At 39.9% G+C, this 24,127-nt stretch overlaps 1 protein-coding gene across 1 annotated transcript; it reads left to right on the top strand.

Moving 5' to 3' along the window:
• Positions 1 to 1,594: 1,594 nt before the first annotated feature.
• Positions 1,595 to 23,922, top strand: LOC133483225 (LIM domain and actin-binding protein 1-like). The gene is made up of 10 exons (XM_061784139.1): positions 1,595 to 1,875; positions 6,694 to 6,835; positions 7,075 to 7,120; positions 13,891 to 14,334; positions 15,887 to 15,941; positions 16,026 to 16,114; positions 19,294 to 19,372; positions 22,043 to 22,077; positions 22,146 to 22,279; positions 22,355 to 23,922. Exons 2-10 carry the CDS (start codon positions 6,714 to 6,716, stop codon positions 23,361 to 23,363), a joined length of 2,013 nt encoding a protein of 670 aa, XP_061640123.1. The 5' UTR covers positions 1,595 to 1,875; positions 6,694 to 6,713; the 3' UTR covers positions 23,364 to 23,922.
• Positions 23,923 to 24,127: the final 205 nt, after the last annotated feature.

Raw genomic sequence — 24,127 nt, 5'->3', positions numbered from 1 at the left:
AAACTCACCACTACAGACTACAGGGAAACATTCAAGGAATTTATTTGTCATACCTACACACATTTACACATGATATGGGATGAAATATGATACCCAAGGTACCAGATTAGCCCAATAAATTCAGAGGCTTGTGAAATATGAATAGAACACACCCACAAAAAGATAAAATAAGAATAAGATGAAAAAGATAAAATATGTATCTACAGACGTGGGTGTGTTCAAAGATGCAAATGCAACAAGGATGTGGATGCATGAAGTGATGTAAGACGACTGAATAAACAAATTGACGTAAAAATGTCAATGAGATGAAAAAGGACACTTTTTTTTTTTTTTGCCAAGGGCTGGTTCTTGCCCCTGCTGCAGTTCCTTGTCGACTTTAAACTTGGCTTGTGGCGAACAGGAATGACGTTTATGCACGCTGTGATTGCAAAATCTATGATGACTAACTGATGAAGGGAGACTCCAGACTTACTCTTTCTTCTTTAACTCTTTCATACAACAAACATGTATAAATGGATGTTTTATGTTTCATGGTTTATGTTTTTTGTATCGTTTTTGTGACAGTGGCATCCCAGAAAAGTCATTTCGGCCCTCTGTATGTTCCACATATTTTGAGGAATTAACAATTAAATGTTACCAGATACTGTACATGACTTTTGATTGGTTTGGGGAAAGGAATATTCTCCTCCTGTGAAACCAAATGAAATTCCATTAGGATTCGGCCTGCTTTTTTTTTTTTTTTTTTTTTTCCTCGTTTGAAGTGGTTATACAGAGCATTTTTATTTGGTTTGTGCCTCTAACCTGATTCAAATCGGAATACAAGGCTCCATGTAAACCTGGCTACAGATCATGACTGATTATCATTGCATATACGTTTTTATAAACATACATGGTATGTCAGAAAAGTTCCAGGATTGATATATATAACAGAGTTGAACTTTTATTTTTTTTGTGATTTATCCGTTCCAAAAACCTCAACTTAAACCAAATCACATGAAAAGCAAAGCAACAGTTCCCATAGGAAATAATGTAAATCCAGTCGAACTAATCCTTTCCAGCCACCCCAAAATATTGACAAAATAGATTTATTAGAAAATAATTGTAGTTTAAAATAAGAAAACAATGTGAAAGAAATGTAAATGACTAAGGAAATTGATAGATGGACATTAAAAATAGCTGATAGCGTATAAAAAAACAGCGATGAGGGTAGATGGCGATGAAAGGTTATTGTTTAGAACTTAGCAACAGTAATATAACCAAGCAAACTGGCTGACTAAAGAAGACGTGTTCAGGCTTCATTAAAACGCCCTTTGCTTGGCCTACATCACAATCTAAACGACTCCAGGATTTTGTTTCCTTTCCTCCCAGTACTTGCTTTGTAAAGACATGTCCGCTAAGAATGTGTGTTATTCTCATGCACTTAAAGCGTAGTTTGTACAAATGTACGCTGTTTGACTTGGAACAATAAACACGACCGAGGCAGGTAGAAGTAACATAACACCAAAGCTCATTGGTGCATAAAGTCACATGACCCGCGCCCTCCACTCCTGTGACACCTTTCATTTCACTCCACCTCAAACTGTCCCAGTCAGGACGGTGTTGCCAGGTTGGACGGTTATTGGCAGCTTTTGATGTGAGTGAGGTACAAAACCATCAATGATATTGGCTGTTGCGATCGGTGGAGAACGGGGGTTATTTTTTCCCAACAGGGACAGAATGTAAGAATCACCTGTTACGGTTGCCAAGATATCCTTAACCGACGTAAAGAGCGTGAGGCCGCGAAAACCATCAGCTGGATGTGGCAACCAAACATCAGGCTGTAGCAAGTGTCAGGTGTCTTGAGGTTTGGTCAAAACTCCACGGAAGTTCGTACAGGTAAGACAGCTTCAAACACGACAGCGTACAAACATACAAAAATGGACACATTTCATTATAATTCGTCCTGAAGTAGTCGTATGTTATCATACGAAGATTTCTTGTGGTCGTAATACGCTCTCGGTGCTCATTTAGAGATGAATTACTCAAGATGTCCGCTTGCTTTCGCTATAATCACATTTGAGCGAGTGACGATATTATTTCAAATAAGCTCACGCGTTTTTAGCCACTCATTTATCATTACTTTCTTTCCCAGCTACTATCATGGATACGCCTGTAATTAAATTAGTCATGTAGAGTTGTGTTCTGTATGTAGGGGGCAATAGGAGCAGGCTTCTCCGGTTTTAATCAAATGTTCTGCTAATGAGACGTTTTGTCACCTTTTACTTCCTCTTAGGCCATTTACGCATTAAGGAGTGTTACGCCTCCTTCTTGCTTCTGAGTCAGTGTGTACGAGCTGCATCTGTATTTGAGCGTGCTGTGGTGACTTGTTAAGGATAACTTGACCAATTTAGGGTTAAAGTTCAGTAGACCTAATGCAAAATGATGAGGGCTGCTCTCTTTTTCTTTCTCTTTCTTTTTTTTCTTTCTCGCTCATGTAAAGCCCTCAGAGCTGAACGCCACTCTCAATATTTTATCAGCCAAAAAGAGCTGAAGCATCACCAAGGCAGGCACTCCCTTTCCATTCGTCATAATGACTTAACACAAGGCCTGAAGCAAAGAATGTCGGCATTTTAGGCCAGACAGGATATAAAGAACGAACAATATAATGTGTCATACACAGAGAAACTCCACTGTCTTTCGTAATCTGTTATTTCAGTTTCTATCAAGCAGTGCACACGAATTAATTTGGAAAGTATGTCTTTCAGGCGAGTTCAGATCAGTTTGCGGATGTCGTTGCTCATTCAGCAGCTCGGGCTTTGTACTGTCTAACACCTTGATGTCTTGTTAATATTGTCACACAACTCCCCTGTAATCACACACCTATTCCTAATAAAACACATTAACAGGTGTCTTGGTAGCAAATTAGTCGATAAAATTTTAAGAATGTTAATTTGCATTGTCAGGAAGGCAAGCAACATATGTGTGTTAAGAATAATTTGTCCAAAATCCACACGATATGTTGTCATCGGAGGGATTATGCAAAGGGTCAGCGCGGACGACCCAGATATCAAGACAATCAGTACTTGGCGGTGGATTTTGTACAGCACTCAATCACACACATGTGCCCGCATTGCTTTGTTTACTTTGAATTTAACAGTTGTAAAATGCTACGCCCTTGTGTAATTCAAAGGACAGTGGCACATCAAAGGTCAAACAATCTTAACTGTCTGACCACTAACTCCAATTCTGTTTGTAATCTCCCCCCCCCTCCCACACCCCATAGAAAGTAATAGAAATTGAAGTGAACCCAATGCCATCATTAAACCTGTAGACAGTGCAGGCAATTTTTTGTTGATCAGATTTATTTATTTTTTGAACAGGGACAATGCACAAAGTGTTGAACCGATTAGTCCAGTATTTGAAGAGTCGATACGGAGCAGCAAAGTCGACATTTAAAGCGTGAAGACCTAATCCCTAATCATGTATTTTTGCCTACTCTTATTCCTCGGCCTTTATGCAGAGGACTTTGGACCCGCCCATCTGCTGCCGTTTCCGGACTATAACATTCTGTGGAGCAGTGAAATGTCCGGCCAACCCGACGACATAAGATGAGACCGCCCGGCTCATACAAACATACGCTGGGCTTCAACTAATTACAACAACTGCATTTTATTTTTAATCTTTTGTTTTTATTTGTTTCTATACCGGTCCGTCGAAATTTGTGTTTAAATGAAACCAGTCTGTGGTGCAAAAAAGATTTCGAGACTGCTTTGCAGATGAAATAGCAATGATGACTTCAGCTCCACTTTCATCACATTATAGTCGACTACAAAAACTCTTCAGTCGTTTAACCGCGGCAATGTACACTAATCTATATTTCTGTAAATGCGCCATTTAGCCAGAGGTCATCAAAAAAAAAAAAAAGATTAACACACAAAATCGAACGTGTGCTGACTCTCTGACACATGACAAACATTGACAAGCGGGCAGTACAGTTTTCAAGTCAGGCCGAAATGGAACTCACTTTGTAGTGTGCATTCCATTCCTTGTTTTTTTAAATTGTATTATTTTTTTTTTTTTTTTTACTTAGCCATATTGTACAGAGCAGCCTGGACAAATGCATTTAGCAAATGATGACCATGTGGCTATTTTTCATAAAAACTGAATTAATGTACAACCCTAATTCCAATGAAGTTGGGACGTGTTAAACATAAATAAAAACGGAATACAATGATTTGCAAATCATGTTCAACGTATATTGAATTGAATACACTACAAAGACAAAATATTTGATGTTCAAAGTGATAAACTTTATTGTTGTTAGCAAATAATCATGAACTTAGAATTTTATGGCTGCAACACGTTCCAAAAAAGCTGGGACAGGGTCATATTTACCACTGTGTTACATCACCTTTTCTTTTAACAACATTCAATAAACGTTTGGGAACTGAGGACACTAATAGTTGAAGATTTGTAGGTGGAATTCTTTCCCTTTCTTGCTTGATGTACAGCTTCATCTGTTCAATAGTCCGGGATCTCCGTTGTCGTATTTTACACTTCATAATGCGCCTCACAGGGAGACAGGTCTGGACTGCAGACAGGCCAATCTCGTACCCGCACTCTTTTACTACGAAGCCACCCTGTTGTAACACATGCAGAATGTGTTTTGGCATTGTCTTGCTGAAATAAGCAGCATGAAAAAGACGTCGCTTGGATGGCAGCATAGTATGTTTCTCCAAAACCTGTACGTAACTTTCAGGATTAATGGTGCCTTCACAGATGTTTAAGTTACCCATACCATTGGCACTAACACAGCACCATACCATCACAAATGCTGGCTTTTGAACTTTGCATCCATAACAGTCCGGATGGTTCTATTCCTCTTTGGCACGGAGGAAACGACGTCCACAATTTCCAAAAACAATTTGAAATGTGGACTCGTCAGACCACAGAACACTTTTCCACTTTGCATCAGTCCATCTTAGATGAGCTCGGGCCCAGAGAAGTCAGTGGCGTTTCTGGGTGTTGTTGATAAACGGCTTTTGCTTTGCATAGTAGAGTTTCAAGTTGCACTTACGGATGTAGCGCCAAACTGTATTTACTGACATTGGTTTTCTGAAGTGTTCCTGAGCCCATGTGGTGATATCATTTACACATTGATGTCGGTTTTTGATGCAGTGCCGCCTGAAGGATCGAAGGTCACGGGCATTCAATGTTGGTTTTCGGCCTTGCCGCTTACATGCAGTGATTTCCCTAGATTCTCTGAATCGTTTGATGATATTATGGACTGTAGATAATGAAATCCCTAAATTCCTTGCAATTGTACGTTGAGGAACATTGTCCTTAAACTGTTCGACTATTTTCTCATGCACTTGTTCACAAAGAGGTGAACCTCGCCCCATCTTTGCTTGTGAATGATTGAGCAATTCAGGGAAGCTCCATTCATACCCAATCATGGCACCCACCTGTTCCCAATTAGCCTGTTCACCTGTGGGATGTTCCAAACAGGTGTTTTAATGAGTATTCCTCAACTTTCTCAGTCTTTTTTGCCACCTATCCCAGCTTTTTTGGAACGTGTTGCAGCCATAAAATTCTAAGGTAATGATTATTTGCTAAAACAATCAGGTTTATCACTTTGAACATTAAATATCTTGTCTTTGTAGTGTATTCAATTAAATCTAGGTTGAACATGATTTGCAAATCATTGTATTCTGTTTTTATTTATGTTTAAGACAACTTCATTGGAATTGGGGTTGTATCTTACCTGAAGGGACATGTGCTAGTGAGGTACACAGCAAGGATCTGGTAACTTATGTTGCCATATTGTTACCGGACAGCCAGGACAAACTTTGTTTCTCCGCTACATTTCCTGTTCTGCTGGTGTCATCATAGCTCTCCTCATTGCAATCAATGTTACCACTCTGTGGTGATAACACAGCAAATACCCCACAACAAGTCAACGTCAAAGAAAAAGCTTGTAGGAAATCGTTTAAATGCTTACTGGCCTGAAATCTCACTAAATATGCTGACAACTCTTATGATTGCATGAACAACTTGTTTTTGTGTGTTTCAAATGCGTATTCACATTTTTCCGGTATTATTGATAGTTTCTAGCTTATTAGTAGCTCTCTCTGTGGTCTGGCTCTTCCTTTCAGTATTACAGACATGAGTTGATGCATCATGTTTGTGTGCATCTAGAGACTGTTGGTGCAGCAAAAAACAATATTTCGAACCCCAACACTCAGTATTATATTTTTTGAGTGTATTTATTTCTTAGCTTTGCTCTTCAGTCTTTCCCATTGTTCCTAAATCATGTTTTGATGGTCTCGCCAGGAGTGGGACTCATTCCCAGACTTTTGGAAGTTCTACTCCACTAAACACAGAAAAGTTAATGGAGGGTTATCATCTGTCTGCCGCTGTTATGATACGAAGCTAAATCGCGACTGTGTTTTGAGCTGTGTGGTTATGAGCCACCAGTGAGTTATATCCGCAGAGCGTGCGCCTGGCCTTCTGAAAATAACAGCCTAGAGTTTTGCAGTTTCTATCTCGCAATCAAGCAGGTAACGGGAGTGCAAGTTTGAACACGTCAATAACAGGAATGTATCTGGAAAATATCACTTTGTATGTTTATTTTGTTTTGTTTGGCACAAAACTCTGGCTAAGGACAAGTGGTTGTATTGTGCTCTGACTATAGTGGATGTGTTTGTGTTCTAGGAATTTAGGTAGCTGCAAAGATGGAAAGCGCGCCATTCAGTCGAAAGTCGTGGGTGACGCAGTCATTGCGTGTCACTGCGAAGGAGTTGTCCCTTGTCAGCGGGCGAGGAAAAAGCAACGCCATTGCCGAGCGCTTCTCCAAGTGAGTCAACAAAAGGATTTCAGTATCACGTGTATTTAGTGTCTTCTGTAAAAAATACAGCCCTTTGATAAGGTAAATGGACTCTTGCATCCTGTGCTGTGAAGAATCAATAGCTGAATTAACCACAAACATAGTACACAGAGTACAACTGCTGTTACATGAATTTGTTCATTAATTTTTGCAAAATAAAAAAATAGTTCAGAAGACCAGATCTTAGTGTTGTTTATGACTTTTTTCAGGTACCAGAAAGCTGCGGAGGAGTTAAATGCAAATAAGAGAAAAGAAGTAAGTACATAATCAGATGCTTCAGAATACACTATAACACCCAAAGTCCAACCTCCAATTTATTTCAGGAAATGTTTTCTATCTTTCCACATTCCATTCTTCTTCTTCTTTTATTATTATTTTTGACTTGACTTAGCCATATTGTTCTAAGCAGCCTAGACAGGCAGAGATGCATGTACTAAACAAACACACCTCAAAGTTCACTAAAAGCACACAATTTGCAGTGGTCACCAACACATAAGTCGCCCATGGGCCTTTTTGTAAAAATAGCTCAATGGTAATAGGACATTGTGATTTCCTAAGAATGTTTCAGAAGTGAACATTTGAAAATCTAAAAACACTAGAAATAAAGTTTTGCCTATTGATATTTATCTGCTTCGTACCTTATTAAATCTTTGTTGATAATTATTGTGAGAATTTATTAACATGCTGTCATCAGTGTCTTCACCTATGAGTATAATTTATTACAAATATTTACAGGTAATTTGAGCAAATTAATTTGTCCAGAAGTGTGTAGCAGATTGGTTGGTGACCCCTATTTTAAGGTTATCACACTTACAGCCACCATTTTGTGGTGGCTTCACAAAAAAGCTAAAGACAACAGCAAATACATTTGTGGAGTTAATACTTCAGCTGCTCACGGAGTTAAGTCTTACATGATTGACTGACAGTTCAATCTCCAACTTTTTTTTCCATTTCACCTGAAAACCTTGGTTTAATTCAAATTTACGACCTTTAGATGTGATGGACTTTGGGGTTCCACTGTTTATCCGTTTAGAGTCATCATTAGATGTTTGAACTGAACCAAATGGGCTTGTCTTCCTGAATTGGATTGATCAATGATGCCCAGTAAAAAATAAAATAAAATGCCAGAAACACATCATGCCATCAACACAAGTCTTGGCAAATTGTGTTGTCCTGGCTGACCTCTCATTGGCCAGCAGTAGCAATGGGCAGGCTATCAAACCCATAATCCGGCCTCAGTCAGTGTAATCCCTTGCAATGGTCTCTGGTGTTGTGACTGTATTTAGCAGCTTTGTCTGAATGAAAGACAAACTAAACAAGACCGGACTAATGATTATTACTATTATTACAAGGATAACTGACCAGCCAGTATCATGAAAAAAAAAAAACAAGGTAACGTGGCTGTGTGTTATGTGGTCTCGTCGTAAAAGTTTGTATTTGGGGGGGGGGCGTTATGTTGCCTGTTCAGTTGTTCGAATCAGATACAATTAATTTTAGTTAAGCATTTACTTATTTTTTTGCAAGACACAAGGATCTCAAGGATGTAACATGGTTAAAACATTAAAAGAAAATGTGTCCTGATGTAGTTGAGGCTTACTTAAATAAGCAGGGTAAAAAGACCATCTGTCGTTTGTGTGTGAGTGTGTGTGCGCGCACACACAGGTCCTCACAATGTAAGTCATTAAATTTCAAGGATAAACTGTTGCTAGGTTTTGGCAAGTGGAAATCCGAGGTCAAAGTCTAGCTGTGAAACCTGTTCAAATGCCATGTTTTTGTCATGTAAATTCAGAAAAGGCACTAAAATCCTTTTTTTGGTTAAAAAAAAACATTCAGAAAAGTGCACACATAAACTAGGGGTGGAAATAACAATGTAACTTGTGATACAATATTTTGCAGTGATAACGATAATACCCAATACAGCAATAAGACAAATAATCATTGATATATATAAATTAGTGAAGAGGAAAAAAACTTAGAAAAGTGTTCAGCTTCCAAATATCAAAGGAAATTAGTTGGGAAAATACTCTTTTTCATACTTAGATATGACGAAACAATGATTAGCTAAGTATTACATAAAAGTCGACAAGTTATTTAGCATTAAAATGAAACTATCTTTCACACTCATCATTGTAGGTTGTAAGTTTGTTTTAAAATGTTTAATCAGAGTCAGAAAGCCTAGGTATGGAACAACCAGTAAGACAAGTCTATTTATGTTTTTGTTTTTAATAATGGATAGCAAAGTGACACCAACATGCTTACACAAAGCTGAGCATTGGTGTCATATTTTAAACCAAATTCAGCGGGATTTATAGGTGAATTCATTCACCCCATTCGGACTTGTGCATCAATCAGTAAAAATTATACCTTTATTGTCAATCAATTTAAAACATTACATTCACTATCCTGTTATGTAGCTATCGATTGGTTTATTTAAACAAAGCAATGGCGGTCAGCTTTGTTGTAAGGAGGTTTTGTGAGTCATTGCTCTTTATCCCAAAAAAAAAATACAAAATGGTAGCTGAATGTTCAAAACACAGGATAAAAACATGTTTTCATCGGTTGTTTAGACATGAAGCAATCTTAAAGGCTGATGTCAGCATTATTGATCCTAGATGTCGCGGCATCAATAGTCAGAGATAATGATACGATACATGGCGATATCCAGTTTGCTTCCCACTGCGAACGAGCACTCTTATATTTAGGGGGTTAGGCTGTAATCACAAGCAATGACACCGGTGATAATTCTTATTAAATAGAAGTTTAGCCGATGTCTTTAACAATGTTCCTGGTGTTTATTGGAGAGCATCATAAAGCCAAAGCTGTGGTCACAAAGGAGAGAAAGCATAAAAGGGAACTCATGGTTGAAAGGTATGACTCTCCAGAGTATCCAATTAGTTGGCAAGGTATTGCTTCCACAAGCCCACGATAGTCCACAATGAAGACCTTCAACAGATGGAGAAAATGTGGCACATCCGGGACATTACCCACACCTGGAACTCCCTTTAAAGTTGGTGTTAAGTCGAGAAGAAATGTGATCAGGGAGGCTGCCAAGAAGCCCGCATCAACATTAAAAGAGCTGCGAGGATTGTTGGCAAGTATTGTTTGTGTGAAATAGCACATACAAACGCCTGTAATCTTTATAGGAAAATAGTGTTTTACAAAGAAGTCCAGTTTAAGCATACATCGGGTGGCCTTCAGACATGTAGGAAACTGAAAACAATATGACAAGACCGTTATGAGATCACAAGTCCAGGTCCAACTCAATAAATTAAGAGAGTGTCAAATGCTTAATTTAGTTATGTAGTTCAATTCAAAAAGTGAAACTCAAGAGATGCAGCACACATACGCAGTGAAATATTTCATGATTTAAAAAAAAAAAAAAAAAGTATAATTTTGATGATTATGGCTTACAGCAAACAAAAATCTCGAATTCACCATCCCTAGAAACTATAGAGTATTATGTAAAAATAACATCAAGAAACAATGAGAATAATTTTAAGGAATTTCCCCTCAAAAGTATTTTCCAAGTGTTTAATTAATATATAATGTATGAATACTGGAAAAAATGAACTTTTTATTCAAATTCGAGATATACCTATACACCATACCCACAGTGAAGCATGTTTTGAATTTCCCCTGAGTAGGAATTTGGGTTTTAAGTCATTTAGGCAACATTAGTGTTTCATCTCATCATAGCAGTATAGACGGCTCTTCCGCCATCATAAAAATGACACAAAATAATCATATAATACAGAACTAAATAAAATGTTCTAATTAAAGGTTGAGTTTGCAGTTTTCGAACTGCCAGCAAAATTTTAATGTAACCTCACTTCACTCACCACCCCCCCCCGGCCCCCCGTGTCTCTGACCAAAGCCCCTCACTAACGTGACATGCATTGGATGAACATTTACCCTTGTTTTGTCTCGCGAGCTGTCCCAATTCCTTATCTGTAACTTTTGTTCTTAACCACAAGGAAATAATCTGGCCAAAAAAAGTCTGCACGAGGCTTGTTGTACCACCAGCAAGGTTGCAGTGTGTGTGTGTGCACGGCAAATCATTGACACACTATTCGGTCATGCCCTTTGTCTCTACAGTCTCTGATAGGCTATTCCTGTCACGGCAGGACAAGTTTTTAAATAATATAATTAAAATTAGAGGCATATAACATGGGGCCAGAGATGGATAATTTTTCAAAAGATAATTTTAATATTCTACTGTTAGGTCATGCAGTTTTTAACATAGATGCACCATTAAGTCATGCAAGAACTCAGTTTATGTTGGCATTTCGCATAAAAGAGGTGCAGTTTATTTCCCCCCCCAAGATCATAGATGTCAATGGCCGGCTGGGATACCGAAATTGTAATTTTGTCATCACAGCATGCATGACGTCACTCAAGTTTGCTCCGAGCTGAGTTTGAATGTAAACAGCCTTCAGTTTTCTAAAGTTATTACAAAGATAACAATTATTAAGTATAAAGTTAACAATTATTTTGATTGTCGTTTGCAGTGGTGTGGAACTGTAATGAATCATACTGAGAGCTCTTAATATTTTTGACTGTCATGGATATTAATTGAGTTAATAAAAAATATTATACACTGCCCTCATTTGCATACTGTCACGATATTCAAATGAGTGTCTACTGCGTGAACGAGCTTTATTTTGACAACTTTTGTCTTTTGTGTAAACATACGCTGAGAAACACTCAAGTTAAGATATCGTAGTATTTTACGCTGACAGTGATGTCGGTAATGCGTTACAAAGTAAGTAACGCGTTACTACCAAAATGTGGTCCGCTGACATAAGTTAACGTGTTACTTTTTTATATTAGAGTAGTCAGATTACAGTTACTTCGATTTAGCTGCCAATAGATTTTTGTTCATGAGAACCAGAGTTTAATATGCTTTTACATACTATCCTTTTTATAGTCAGGCAACAGATATTTATCATTAACAAACTACAGTGCTTCGGAACATGAGGCAAGTCAATAACCAGGGCACTTGATTCAGTCATGGTGCATGTCACAAGTGAAGACCAATTTTCAGCCTTTGTTTTAGTAATGACTAATATAAGAGACAAAACACACTATATGCTTAACTATCCGTAACTAAAATGCACACAACGACTAAGTACAATATCGAAAAAAGGCACAATATTTATCAACGGAGCCGTCACGTGACCTGTTGCACGTTTTCTGCACAGTCAACTCACCTGCACCCAAACAGCCAGCGGCCCAAAGACAATGGACGCTGACGACTTTGACAAGGGATTGCCATACTTAAACTTGAAAAATAGTCACTGCTTCCGAGTTTCTCTAAAGAGGACAATACTAAGTTTCGTTGTACACTATGCGCGCGCGCGCCCACACACAGTCTCCTTCATGGACCCCACACAGTCGGCAGGGTTGCTTCAGTCTGTCTGTCTGTCTATCTGTTAAGTGTCTTTAAAGAAGTGTACTGAGAATGGTGTGCTTGTTTATATTTAGGTGGCTATTTGGCATGTCAAGTCTACTCTTAAGTTGCTCATTTAATGTGGCTTCAACTCCACTCATATTTAAGTTATTTTTTCATGGTGATGACATCATTCTGTAACTTGTGTGGCATACATTACCAAGTAATGGGTACGGTTAAGCTAATGCTTTTTTGTACTATGGATAAGTGATATTCCTGCCACTTGACAGCTGCTGAAAGTAACTAAAACGTTAGTTTATTCTAATATAGTTACTTTCGAAATCAAGTAATTAGTCAAGTAACTAAGTTACCATTTCAAGATAACTGTGGCAACACTGCTCGAGACCACTACAATTTTCTCGTGGACCACACTTTGAGAAACACTGCAGTATATTTACTCATCTGGACCATAAAATTTTTGTGTGCACATACTTGCTTATCTATTAAGATTGTGTCATTCAGATCCAAAACAATGAGCCACTTCAGACCAGGATATTCATTTAAAACATTTAAAGAGCCGGTTTTAATGCAGGGGTCTGGCCTATGTGCACAGGGTGAGTGCACAGTAAACAAAGAGTTAACTTTCCCCGTGTGTATCATTTCCTGCTCCAGTTTGCTGGGCTTTCTGACTCTTTCCTGGTGTCAAGAGGGGTTGGACCAAGTCGTGGGAGCATATTTAGTCTGGTGGCTAACATCTGGCACACTTCCACCTCATACTCATCTGTAGAAGACCAAGCAGAGGACGCTCTCACACACACCTCGCTGCCTGTTTTTGCCACAGGTTGACTTAATTTCTTTTTGCTCTGTCTCTTTCCATTCAGTTTCCTTCATATTGGGCTATCCACACAATGGCAGTGATTGTTAGTGTTGTTCTCGTTTTGTTTCTGCATCCGATTGTGTGTTCCTTAGCTGTTGCTGCTGTTTTGTTATTTGGGCTATTTCTGGTTCCTTATGGATTTATAGCAAAAACAATTCCATGTAATCGTCATATCTCAATTCTAGTTTTTCTTGTAATTTAACAATATGATTCTGTTTAGATCTTCATAGCTGGCCAAGCATACCGGCAAAGGTTGAGCGAGATTCATGAGATTATGGGCGTGATTGACGCCCTTGTCCAGGTCCTCTTTTCGTCATTTCTCTTTCACAATTCAGGAAGTTTTTGAAGGTCACACAGCAGCCGCCAGCCTGCCACCCGTTGTTTTGTGTGTCTTGTCCGCCGCACCGCATGCTTTATTATTTGCATGAATGGCGAACAGAGCCCTCCTTAGTGTGTTTTTTAAGTAAGGGTGAAGTTGTTGTTCACAAAGGAATGCGGTATGCATGCTCAACCCTGTTAGATTCGTCTTGGGTCATTCGTTTTGCCTCAAGCAGACTCGGAAAAGACATCTTCAGCATTTCCTGGATTCATTTTTTTAAACACCTGTTATGTTAATTGCCCAAAAACCAAGTAAGGAGATTCTAGCATTTCCTTTAAAAATATCTTCCCCGCAAGGGCGGAGTCCTCAGCAAGCAAGCGTGTGTGCTTTCATGTTGTTGCGTTTGGCCTTTCGTTTACATTTTCTGCGTCGTCTTGCAGGGCTTTAACGGCGCAGCCTCCTCCCAGCGCTCAACCAACCTGAGTGCTTTGAAGAAGCGCTGGGAGCAAGCAGGGAACGTCGGTCATCAGGACAAGACTCCATTCATCTCTGCGCCTATACACAATCAGAGCACAACAACTGTCCTGACCAGGGCGGCTTCTGTCAGCGAGCAGCCTCCTCCTCCAAAGAGCCCGGTGGCCTGGGACCCTCCTCAGGAAGATCCACTTAGCACACCCGCCACCAATCTCATCATCACGCCTCCAGCTGCTCAACAAACAGAAGAAGAGAGGGGGATGGACAAAGATGTGCCCACACACAGCGAAACACCCGAAAAGCTTGACGAACAAGTTCCGACGAGTCCCTGTGCCTCCTATGAAAATCCCCGAGTGCCACTAAACAATCTCAAGATGAGGTTTGAGAAGGCAGACGACACCCTAGTAAAGGTGACCATCTGGCTACCCTCACATTTGTTCGTTAGCTAAGAAAATGAAATGTTTGAAAACTACTAATTAGTCAGCCAGCTAACTGCTTTGCCATCAATTTAAGCATGGTCAAGCTCAAAATCACGTTTTTTTTTAAATCTGTTTAATGAGTATTTTTTAAGTTCTTAACACAACACAACGTGAGGCCCACTGCACAGCGAGTAACGCCGCCAAACCAGACTTAACTGTCGCGCAACATGCAGGATTGTGCGACTAGTTATAATGAGCGGTGAACGGCGTCGCAACACCACAGATGTAGCGACCAATTAAAAATACCATCTCGTATCAGTATAATTTCATTTGTAATGTGGTTGAAAAAGTGAAGTGTTGAGAGTCTCTGTCTCGAAAATGCTCAAGTCCAGTGCAGTCAGTTAATGGGTATCATTGCTAACAGCCTCTCAAATGGCATCACTCTCCTTTTATTTCTCATCCATTTTTGCGTATTATAATATAGCTACAACAGCCAGAGAAATCTGTTTCTTCCATGACAATTGGGCCACTTTTATGTTTGCGGTTAAATAAAACACGACAGTCCTGTATATGTTGACTCCTCAAAACGCTGTTTTCTGATAACACCAGGCATTGCAATTTTTCCAGTTGGTATATGTGCAGGGGCCAATCGCCTGGTGTGGGTAGCAGGCTGTATTTTTTTTTTTCCACAATTGTTCCAGTTCAGTCGCTCGGGGTGCGGCAGGCCTTATTCTTTTTGTCACTTGTTTTTTTTCCACCCAGAGATGCCTATTAAACAAAAATGCAATTTAACCAAAATGTAGGATACGAATCATTTTGGAACTTCTATATTTGTTTGCATACATGTTTCTTCACCGTAGTATCTATGTTTGCCAGGAATTGACTCATGTAGCTGACTCTTCATTTTTTTAAAGCAGCTTTTGCTCAAACTGTAGAAGGTTTGGTAGCTAAACTGCTTGAGGTTGAGCGTGTTGTAATAAACAGAATGGAGGCCAAATGTTGACAATACAGATATGGACAACATATCTTGTTGCTTCACCTCCACCGCAATTTTTTTTGCCGGCCGTATTTCCACCCTTGCAAAACTAAACTATAATAATTGACAGATAAATTGTTCTGTAGCAAGTAAGGATCTTTTCGGTGTATTTAAAAAAAACAATCCATCAAGAGGTCACCTTGGCCATAAGAGGAATGTAGGAACATTCCTGACCTAGGGCTGTTTCATCATTCAGACCTCTGTTCTCTCACTTTAATCATTTTCTCACCGTGCTCTCATTGGATCGTCTTGACGATCACGCATGCTTCGGTTCTCAATATGACGTGCGCCGCACTCAAGCCAAAGCATTGTAACTGGCGTCTAGACTTCATGGGAGCGTAACATTTACAGTATGATCTTGCTGAAAGACAGGAAGGCTGCCTGGCTTTGTGGAAATGGCCTGTGAGTAATGATAAGCTGATAAACGAGTGCACTGATTGAATTAAGCGTTAAGGTTAAGGGAGGAGGCCTGTGCCAATGTTAAATCATAATACTCCTTTCATCCAGGGTTCCACGTCCATGCTACTAAGTGCCTCGTCAGAAGATATGGACCAAACCTCTGGTGAGATTTAACATTAATTTGAGCTAACTGCTAAGAATGACACAACAAAAACATTTGTGAACTTTGTGTGTCATGTTCCATCAGTGTTTGACCGCGTGCTGGAGAAGACGTCACTAAGGGAGAAGCTGGCCAAATACTCTGCTGCTGTTTCCAAACAAAGCAACACTAAAACTGTGAGTAAAAGAATGATCTCCTCCTGTTATACATTGTGTATACATAGTGGGTACGGAAAGTATTCAGACCCCCTTAAATTTTTCACTCTGTTATATTGCAGCCATTTGCTAAAATCATTTTTTCTTTCCTCATTAATGTACACACAGCACCCCATATTGACAGAAAAAAATGGTATTGTTGAAATTTTTGCCGATTTATTAAAAAGGAAAAAATGAACTATCACACAGCCGTAAGTATTCAGACCCTTTGCTGTGACACTCATATATTTAACTCGAGTGCTGTCCATTTCTTCTGATCATCCTTGAGATGGTTCTACACCTTCATTGGAGTCCAACTGTGTTTGGTTATACAGATTGGAGTTGATTAGGAAAGCCACACCCCTGTCTATATAAGACCTTACAGCTCACAGTGCATGTCAGAGCAAATGAGAATCATGAGGTCAAAGGAACTTCCTGAGGAGCTCAGAGACAGAATTGTGGCAAGGCACAGATCTGGCCAAGCTTACAAAAATAAATGTCTGCTGCACTTAAGGTTCCTAAGAGCAGAGTGGGCTCCATAATCCTTAAATGGAAGACGTTTGGGATCCGACGGAAGCCTCTCGTCAGTGCAAGATACATGAAAGCGTGCAAGACACATGAAAGCCACATGGAGTTTGCAAAAAAAAAAAAAAAAAAACACCTGAAGGACTCCCAAGATGGTGAGAAATAAGGTTCACTGGTCTGATGTGATCAAGATACAACGTTTTGGCCTTAATTCTAAGCGGTATGTGTGGAAAAAACCAGGCACTGCTCATCACCTGTCCAATAATAGTCCCAACAATGAAGCATGGTGGTGGCAGCATCATGCTGTGGGGGTCTTTTTCAGCTGCAGGGAAGCTGAAAGTTCACCAAGGTTCACCAAGACAATTACACTTAGCACACAGCTAAAATAACAAAGGATTGGCTTCAGAACCACTCCGTGACTGCTCTTGAATGGCCCAGCCAGAGCCCTGACTTAAACCCAATTGAGCATCTCTGAAGAGACCTGAAAATGACTGTCCACCAACATTCACCATCCAACCTGTCAGAAGTGGAGAGGATCTGCAAGGAGGAATGGCAGAGGATTCCCAAATCCAGATGTGAAAAACATAATTTCCCCAAAAAACTCAACTGTAAAATTGTATTAGCTCAACAGGGTGCTTCTACTAAATACTGAGCAAAGGGTCCGAATCCTTATGGCTGTGTGATATTTCAGTTTTTCTTTTTTAATAAATCTGCAAAAACTTCAACTCTGTTTTTTTCTGCCAATATGGGGTGCTGTGTGTACATTGAGGAAAAAAATGAACTTAAATGATTTTAGCAAATGGCTGCAATATAACAAAGAGTGAAAAATTTAAGGGAATCTGAATACTTTTCGTACCCACTGTATATATACAAGGGTCAATATCACTTTAAAGTGCCTTTGGTGTCCTCATCAGAATTTCCCAGTCAACATGAAAATGAAGCAGAATAATGAAACTCCAGCCAAACGTGCACTTATACCAGTACAATGATAACTCTTAAAATGGGTTTCCTTCATTTTATAATTTTTTTTTCCCCCATTGGATGTATGTGATTTTGGCATGTCCCACACATTGTTCTGCTAACTACACTGTTTTTAAAACGTGGTTAAATGATTCCAAATCAAAAATCTTTTTACATGGTTTTATTGTCCACCATTAGTTATTTGATAAAACGAGTCATTTTGATCATGTATATTCTGTTTTTGTAGTCATATTGAACATTTTCCATGCGTTCTTGAAACCTTTTCTGAACTCATACATCTGAACAGGACAGGTTTAAAAAAAAAAAAAAAAAAGCAAAAAAAACACCAGCATTTTGTCTGTCTGCTTTCTTCAATTAGTGGATAGTTGCAGAATAAATATTACACTTGTTTCATAATTTTCATCATATTGCGTGTGTCAAGCTATACATGTCCACTTTGTCATCGGGAAATAACAATTATGGGAACCTTTCAGAAATTATTTATTCTCAAGCTCAGTGAAGGTCCACTATGTGCTCAATAAATGCTAACAGCCCAAATTGTCCATAAAATCATCCCCCCCCCCCCCCCAAAAAAAAGACCAGTGTGCATTTCTGACAGCATAACATTATTGTGATATGGACACACAAACTAGCATTTGAATTCTATAAAATGAGTGTCTACAGTTTCTAAAATTTGATTTTCCGAAATGAAGGCTTTGTAAAATATTGTAATGTGATAATGAGCCCATTTCACCCACTACTAGTAGAGAGGTTTTGAATTTGATGGAAGTGACCCTATAAAAGGTATTACATTTCACGAAAAGCCTTGTGTATGTTTTTTTTTTTTTTACCAAATAAGTGTCAGTAAAGTAAATAAGACAACAAGGAAAGAGCTGCCTTTGTGATTTTGCCTTGTGGGATGTAGGCCTGTGCCTTTGAGTGTGTTTAGCTTATTTCTGTTGTTCATTTTGAAATGTCGAGTAATATCGTCAACGTCCAACTAAAAGCATGTTTCTCTAAATTAAAATAGAACAATTATTTATTCTCCTTTTTTTCCCCAGTTAAAAATATTGGTTTTCATTGCAACGCATCAGCAATGGAAAATAACAATGGGCGACAGACTTCAATGGGGTATATGCGCAACCAACTTCCACGTTTGGCAAAACGGGTCAAAGCACTTCCTTCCAACACGGATAAATGGCGAAGCCCTATAGCAGGAGATTGAGAGAACGCACTTTCAATGTCTCCAATATCTTTTGTTTCACACTTTGTCTTCAAGATCTACCAAAGATTACAATATCTGATGTTTAGGCGTCATTCGTGTTTAGATATATCATATTTGTATTTAAAAAAAATAAATAAAAAAAAATTACTGTACAGTATTTAACTTTTGTCTGAAGACACCAGCCATAATTTGAGCTTCAAACTATCATGTCATCAACCCCCTAGTTATGCTCATTATCGCAGAATACACAGGAAGTCCGCTAACGTCTTGTCTGCGTGTAGTCATGTGATGTTCTGTATTTAGCTGCTTGTATGTGAACTTTGACAAATGGAGGCATGATTGTGTGTTTGTATATGCATTGATTGATCACTACCTCCCCTTTCAAATGTTTTCAGTGATTGCCACAACACTATGTACATAACAGCCATTTTGTTGCCCTCCTTGACTCTAGGCTGTGACACCAGAAGTCCTTCCCTCCAAGATTTCTCTATCTGCAATACAGAAAGTGACACCTGTACATGAATGCAATGGTGAGTCACTGACTGGATCGACACAAGATGACTCAAGGGACACTGGTTTTTCTCTCGCATGTGGCCTAGTTCAGGGTCAGACGTGTCATGGAAACTCATCAGAATAAAACTGATAGCGTAGTGGGTACGGAAAGTATTCAGACCCCCTTAAGTTTTTCACTTTTTGTTATATTGCAGCCATTTGCTAAAATCATTTAAGTTCAATTTTTTTCCTCAATGTACACACAGCACCCCATATTGACAGAAAAAAACCCGAATTGTTGAAATGTTTGCAGATTTATTAAAAAAGAAAAACTGAAATAATCACACAGCCATAAGTATTCATACCCTTTGCTCAGTATTTAGTAGAAGCATCCCTTTGAGCTTGGACTTTATTTCTAGTCATTTGAGTTATTTCTATAATGCAAGGTACTAGTTGTTATTAATAACTAGCAGCTGGTAAAACGGCATTGAGGTTGAGCGTACAGAGTGCTCTAACTAGTCGAATGGTGTTACGTGCCCATGTGAATTATTTCAAGTCGTTCTGTTCATTTCCATTTTGCAAAGTGGTAGTTATTATTACCTGGCACGAGGTGTGATCGGATTGAGCTTGAGTGCTCAAACCAGTCAAACGATGTCATTCATGTCAATGACCAATAGTGTACCGAAATCTCACTTGGAAATAAAGAGCAGCAGCCTTAATGTTTAAACTTCATTTTCATTTACAGTATGCATGGTCAACTTCAACTTTTACCATTAAAAGGAAGATGTAACAATGATTTGTTTTTGTGGCACGGTGGACGACTGGTTAGAGCGTCTGCCTCACAGTTCTGAGGACCGGGGTTCAATCCCCGGTCTCCTGCCCGGTGATAGCTGGGATAGCCTCTAGCACACCCGCGGCCCTAGTGACTAGAAGCGGCTCAGAAGATGAATGGATGCATTTTTTGGTGATTCTTTTTATTAAAGAAAAAGTTTAGTCAGCCAAGGTCTCCCACTTAAAAAGATGACAGGGGCCTGTAATTTTCATCATAGGTATACCTCATCTATGAGAGACAAAATGAGAAAAACAAATCCAGAAAATCACATTGTCTGATTTTTAAAGAATTTATTAGCAAATTATGGTGGAAAATAAGTATTTGGTCAATAACAAAACTTCAAGGTTTTCACACACTGTTGCTGGTATTTTGGCCCATTCATCCATGCAGATCTCCTCTAGAACAGTGATGTTTCGGGGCTGTCGCTGGGCAACACAGACTTTCAACTCCCTCCAAAGATTTTCTATGGGGTTGAGATCTGGAGACTGGCTAGGCCACTCCAGGACCTTGAAATGCTTCTTACATTTAGGTTGAGGTGCTAGTACATTTTGTATTAATTAGGAAACAATGATCTAATTAGTTTACGGATGTTAATGTTAAATGTATTAAGCAACCGAGCGATGTTAGGGATTATGTCACAACACAGAATGAACTAACTTCAAATAAAAAAATGGCCAATAAAAACTGAAAAATATTGTGTACTCTTTCAGATTGCTTGATTTGTTAAACTAAAATAAAAAATTCTCTGCGGGGACCAGACACCCCATGTTTTTTTTTTGTCACCTTGTTCATGCCTTTGGTGTTTGCATGACAGTAATAATTGCTCCCACAGTTGATTTCTTCACACCAAGCTGCTTACCTATACCAGATTCAATGTTACCAGCCTGGTGCAAGTCTACAATTTTGTTTCTGGTGTCCTTTGACAGCTATTTGGTCTTGGCCATAGTGGAGTTTGGAGCGTGACTGTTTGAGGTTGTGGACAGGTGTCTTTTATACTGATGAGTTCAAACGGGTGCCATTAATACATGTAACAGAGGAGTCTCTTAAAGAAGTTACAGGTCTGTGAGAGCCAGAAATCTTGTTTGTAGGTGACCAAATACTTACTATTCACCATAATTTGCTAATAAATTCGTTAAAAATCAGACAGTGATTTTCTGGAATTTTTTTTTTTTGGTCTCTCATAGGTGAGGTATACCTATGATGAAAATTACAGGCGTCATCTTTTTAAGTGGGAGAGCTTGCACAACTGGTGGCTGACTAAATACTTTTTTGCCCCACTGTAAGTGTAAAAGGTAAAGGGTATTGGGGTTTTGGGTGACATTTCCTGATGAATCTAAACTGCACTATATTGAACTGGTGAATGTTTCTGTTTTTTGCACAACAGTTGTATGATACATAAATAAAGCAAAACATTTCCAGGTCCAATTAAAATTGGCATTGAAACAGACCTCTTCATCGTGCTGTTCACATTTTGACAACTTGAGACCGAGACTAAACTGATCAACATTACCTCGCTTCCAACAGTATGTTCTCAGAGGGAAGTGGCCAGTAAGTGCGTCATAGGTCATCAGCTAGTTGTAACAAAGACTGGAAGAGTCACAGAAAGACACAGAAGTGAACATTCTTGAAAATGTCATGGAATCAAATGTGTGTTGCGTGTAGCACCATGTGAGAGAACAGCAACATGTACAAAACGTACTGAATCACTGAACAGTTGGACTTACATTCAAAAGTTTACAGTAGATCAAATCGATTATACTGAACATAATCATAACATTATGCATGTTAGGCCCGTTCAGAAATTTCATCTGAAAGCTAACTTTTAGTGGGTAGTGTCTAATGAAATAAAAGAGTTTACATGTTTTGGATGTTTCAGGGGATACCAGCAGCGAGCCCCCGAAAGCATCCAGGGTGAGTCAACCAGCCCAGCTCTAAGTCAGAAGACAAGTATACTATACATTGCGCCTGTGTGTGTTCAGAAGTTCTGCCCTCCAGTCAAGGAGGCGTGTGTTGCTTGTCAGAAGACCGTGTATCCTCTGGAGAAGCTGGTGGCTCTTCAGCACATCTACCACAAGAGCTGCTTCCGCTGCATCCATTGCAGCACAACGCTAAGGTTACCTCCACACCCAAATTGTTTTTTAATTACAACTTTTTTGTTTTATGCCTTTTGTATGCCTTCTGTTTTCAGCCTAGGCAACTTTGCCTCCCTGCATGGCAACGTGTACTGCAAGCCTCATTTCAGCCAGCTGTTTAAAGCCAAGGGCAACTACGACGAGGGCTTCGGCCACCGGCCCCACAAGGAACTGTGGGCGCCTCGCAAGGACGGAGATGAAGGCGAAGAGGAGGCCGTGAAGCCCAAAGAACAAACAGCGGCAGTCAGGAGCAGAGCAGAGTCAGCGGAGAGCACATCAGACAAACAGCTGACCCCAACTGCGAAAGGGTCACCACAAGTCAAAGTCACCGACCTTGCCGCCCACCTGGAGACCCGGATGCAGACGCCCGGCGGCGCTGCAGAGAAGCCGGCCGAGACCCGCAGGTTGAGGATCGCCTGGCCGCCCCCCGCCGGCGTGCCCCAGCCCGCCACGGGCTTACGTAGCCCGGCCGGCGAGGGGGCCGCTACTGGACGAGCCTGGAGGGCCAAGTGGCCCCCGGAGGACGAGCCGCTGTTCTCTGCTTCGTCGTCCCACAGCGCCGAGCGCGCTGAACTTACGAGCTTGAGGAGGAGCTCGTCTCTTAGGGAGCGCAGTCGGCCCTTCACTATGGCTGCCCAGCCCACCACGAGTCCCAGGGAGCCTCGCCGGCCTCTGAAGGCCCTGCAGGAATGGAGAGCGTCCCTGGAGGAAAGGAGCTTATCTCAAGAAAGAATAGAAGACAAAGTGGAGCTGCAGAGGAAGAGAGAGGAGATGGAACAACAAATAGCTAGTGAAGAAGCAAATAAAAGCAGCCCGGAGGTGATGGTGGAGCGCGAGCGTCGAGGAGTTGAACATGCGCAGGAAGGAAGCCCATTGGCAGAGGACGGCTCCCACAGCATCTCTCCTGACATCTCGGCGTCCCCCTCGCCACCCGTGCGGCCCAAACAGAACCGCGCCTCGCAGGACATCGGCTTCTGGGAGGAGGACAAAGACGAGAGCGACGCAGAGGAGCTGACAGCGGAGGACATCATCAAGAGGAACCGTTACTACGACGATGACGATTGAGAAGAGCATCTCGTAATCAACTCAATTTGGCTTACAAAAGATGTATGTTGCAATAACTGCCTTTTAGTTCTCAAGTTTGTTTTCCTTATGGTTTTATCTTTGTCAATTGTATAACTCCTGACGATACTGGAAGAGGAGTCAAATATTTCATTACTTTCCTACTGTGCAAACTACATTAGAAGGACTGGAAACAAATCTGAATCTGCTCTGAAAATCCTTTCCTTTGCTGGACACCTTAACAGAAACTACGCTGTTGCCAAATTATGTAGCCTTATTGATATCTAAAGGGTGTTGAAACATCACATATGTGTAACATTCTTTTTAGTCTTTGGAAAACCAAGTCAAGATGCTCTTGAAATGTTCTTACTGCCACAAATCGACAAAGCGCTCTTGATTAATATATTTTCTGTTTTTTCAAATTTGGTATTGTGTAACAGCTTCAGTCTTTTGTATTTTAAAAAAGTGCCACTGATAAATGGTTTTTGAGTTTTTAAATAAGTTGTATCATTAATTCTATTTCAGTAGTTTTTCTTAAAGCATAATAAAATGTGAAAGGCAATCAGTGTATTTTTGTTCACCTTGTTGCTGTTGGTGGATTACAAAAAACAAATACTTAACTCGATGGAAGTACGGCGCGCACACCAAGGATCAAAATGACGACTCATCCACCTTGAATTGCCTTCTTGCTAAAAAACTGATGGAAAACCTTCACTCATTTTTAAAAATTTGTTGCACATTGAAATTGTAGCATTAAGATGAACACA

This window comes from Phyllopteryx taeniolatus, chromosome 9 (assembly GCF_024500385.1).
Source record: "Phyllopteryx taeniolatus isolate TA_2022b chromosome 9, UOR_Ptae_1.2, whole genome shotgun sequence".
In the NCBI taxonomy this organism is placed as follows: domain Eukaryota; kingdom Metazoa; phylum Chordata; class Actinopteri; order Syngnathiformes; family Syngnathidae; genus Phyllopteryx; species Phyllopteryx taeniolatus.
Note: the sequence above shows the minus strand (reverse complement) of the source record. Positions and strands in the feature narration are given on the sequence as shown.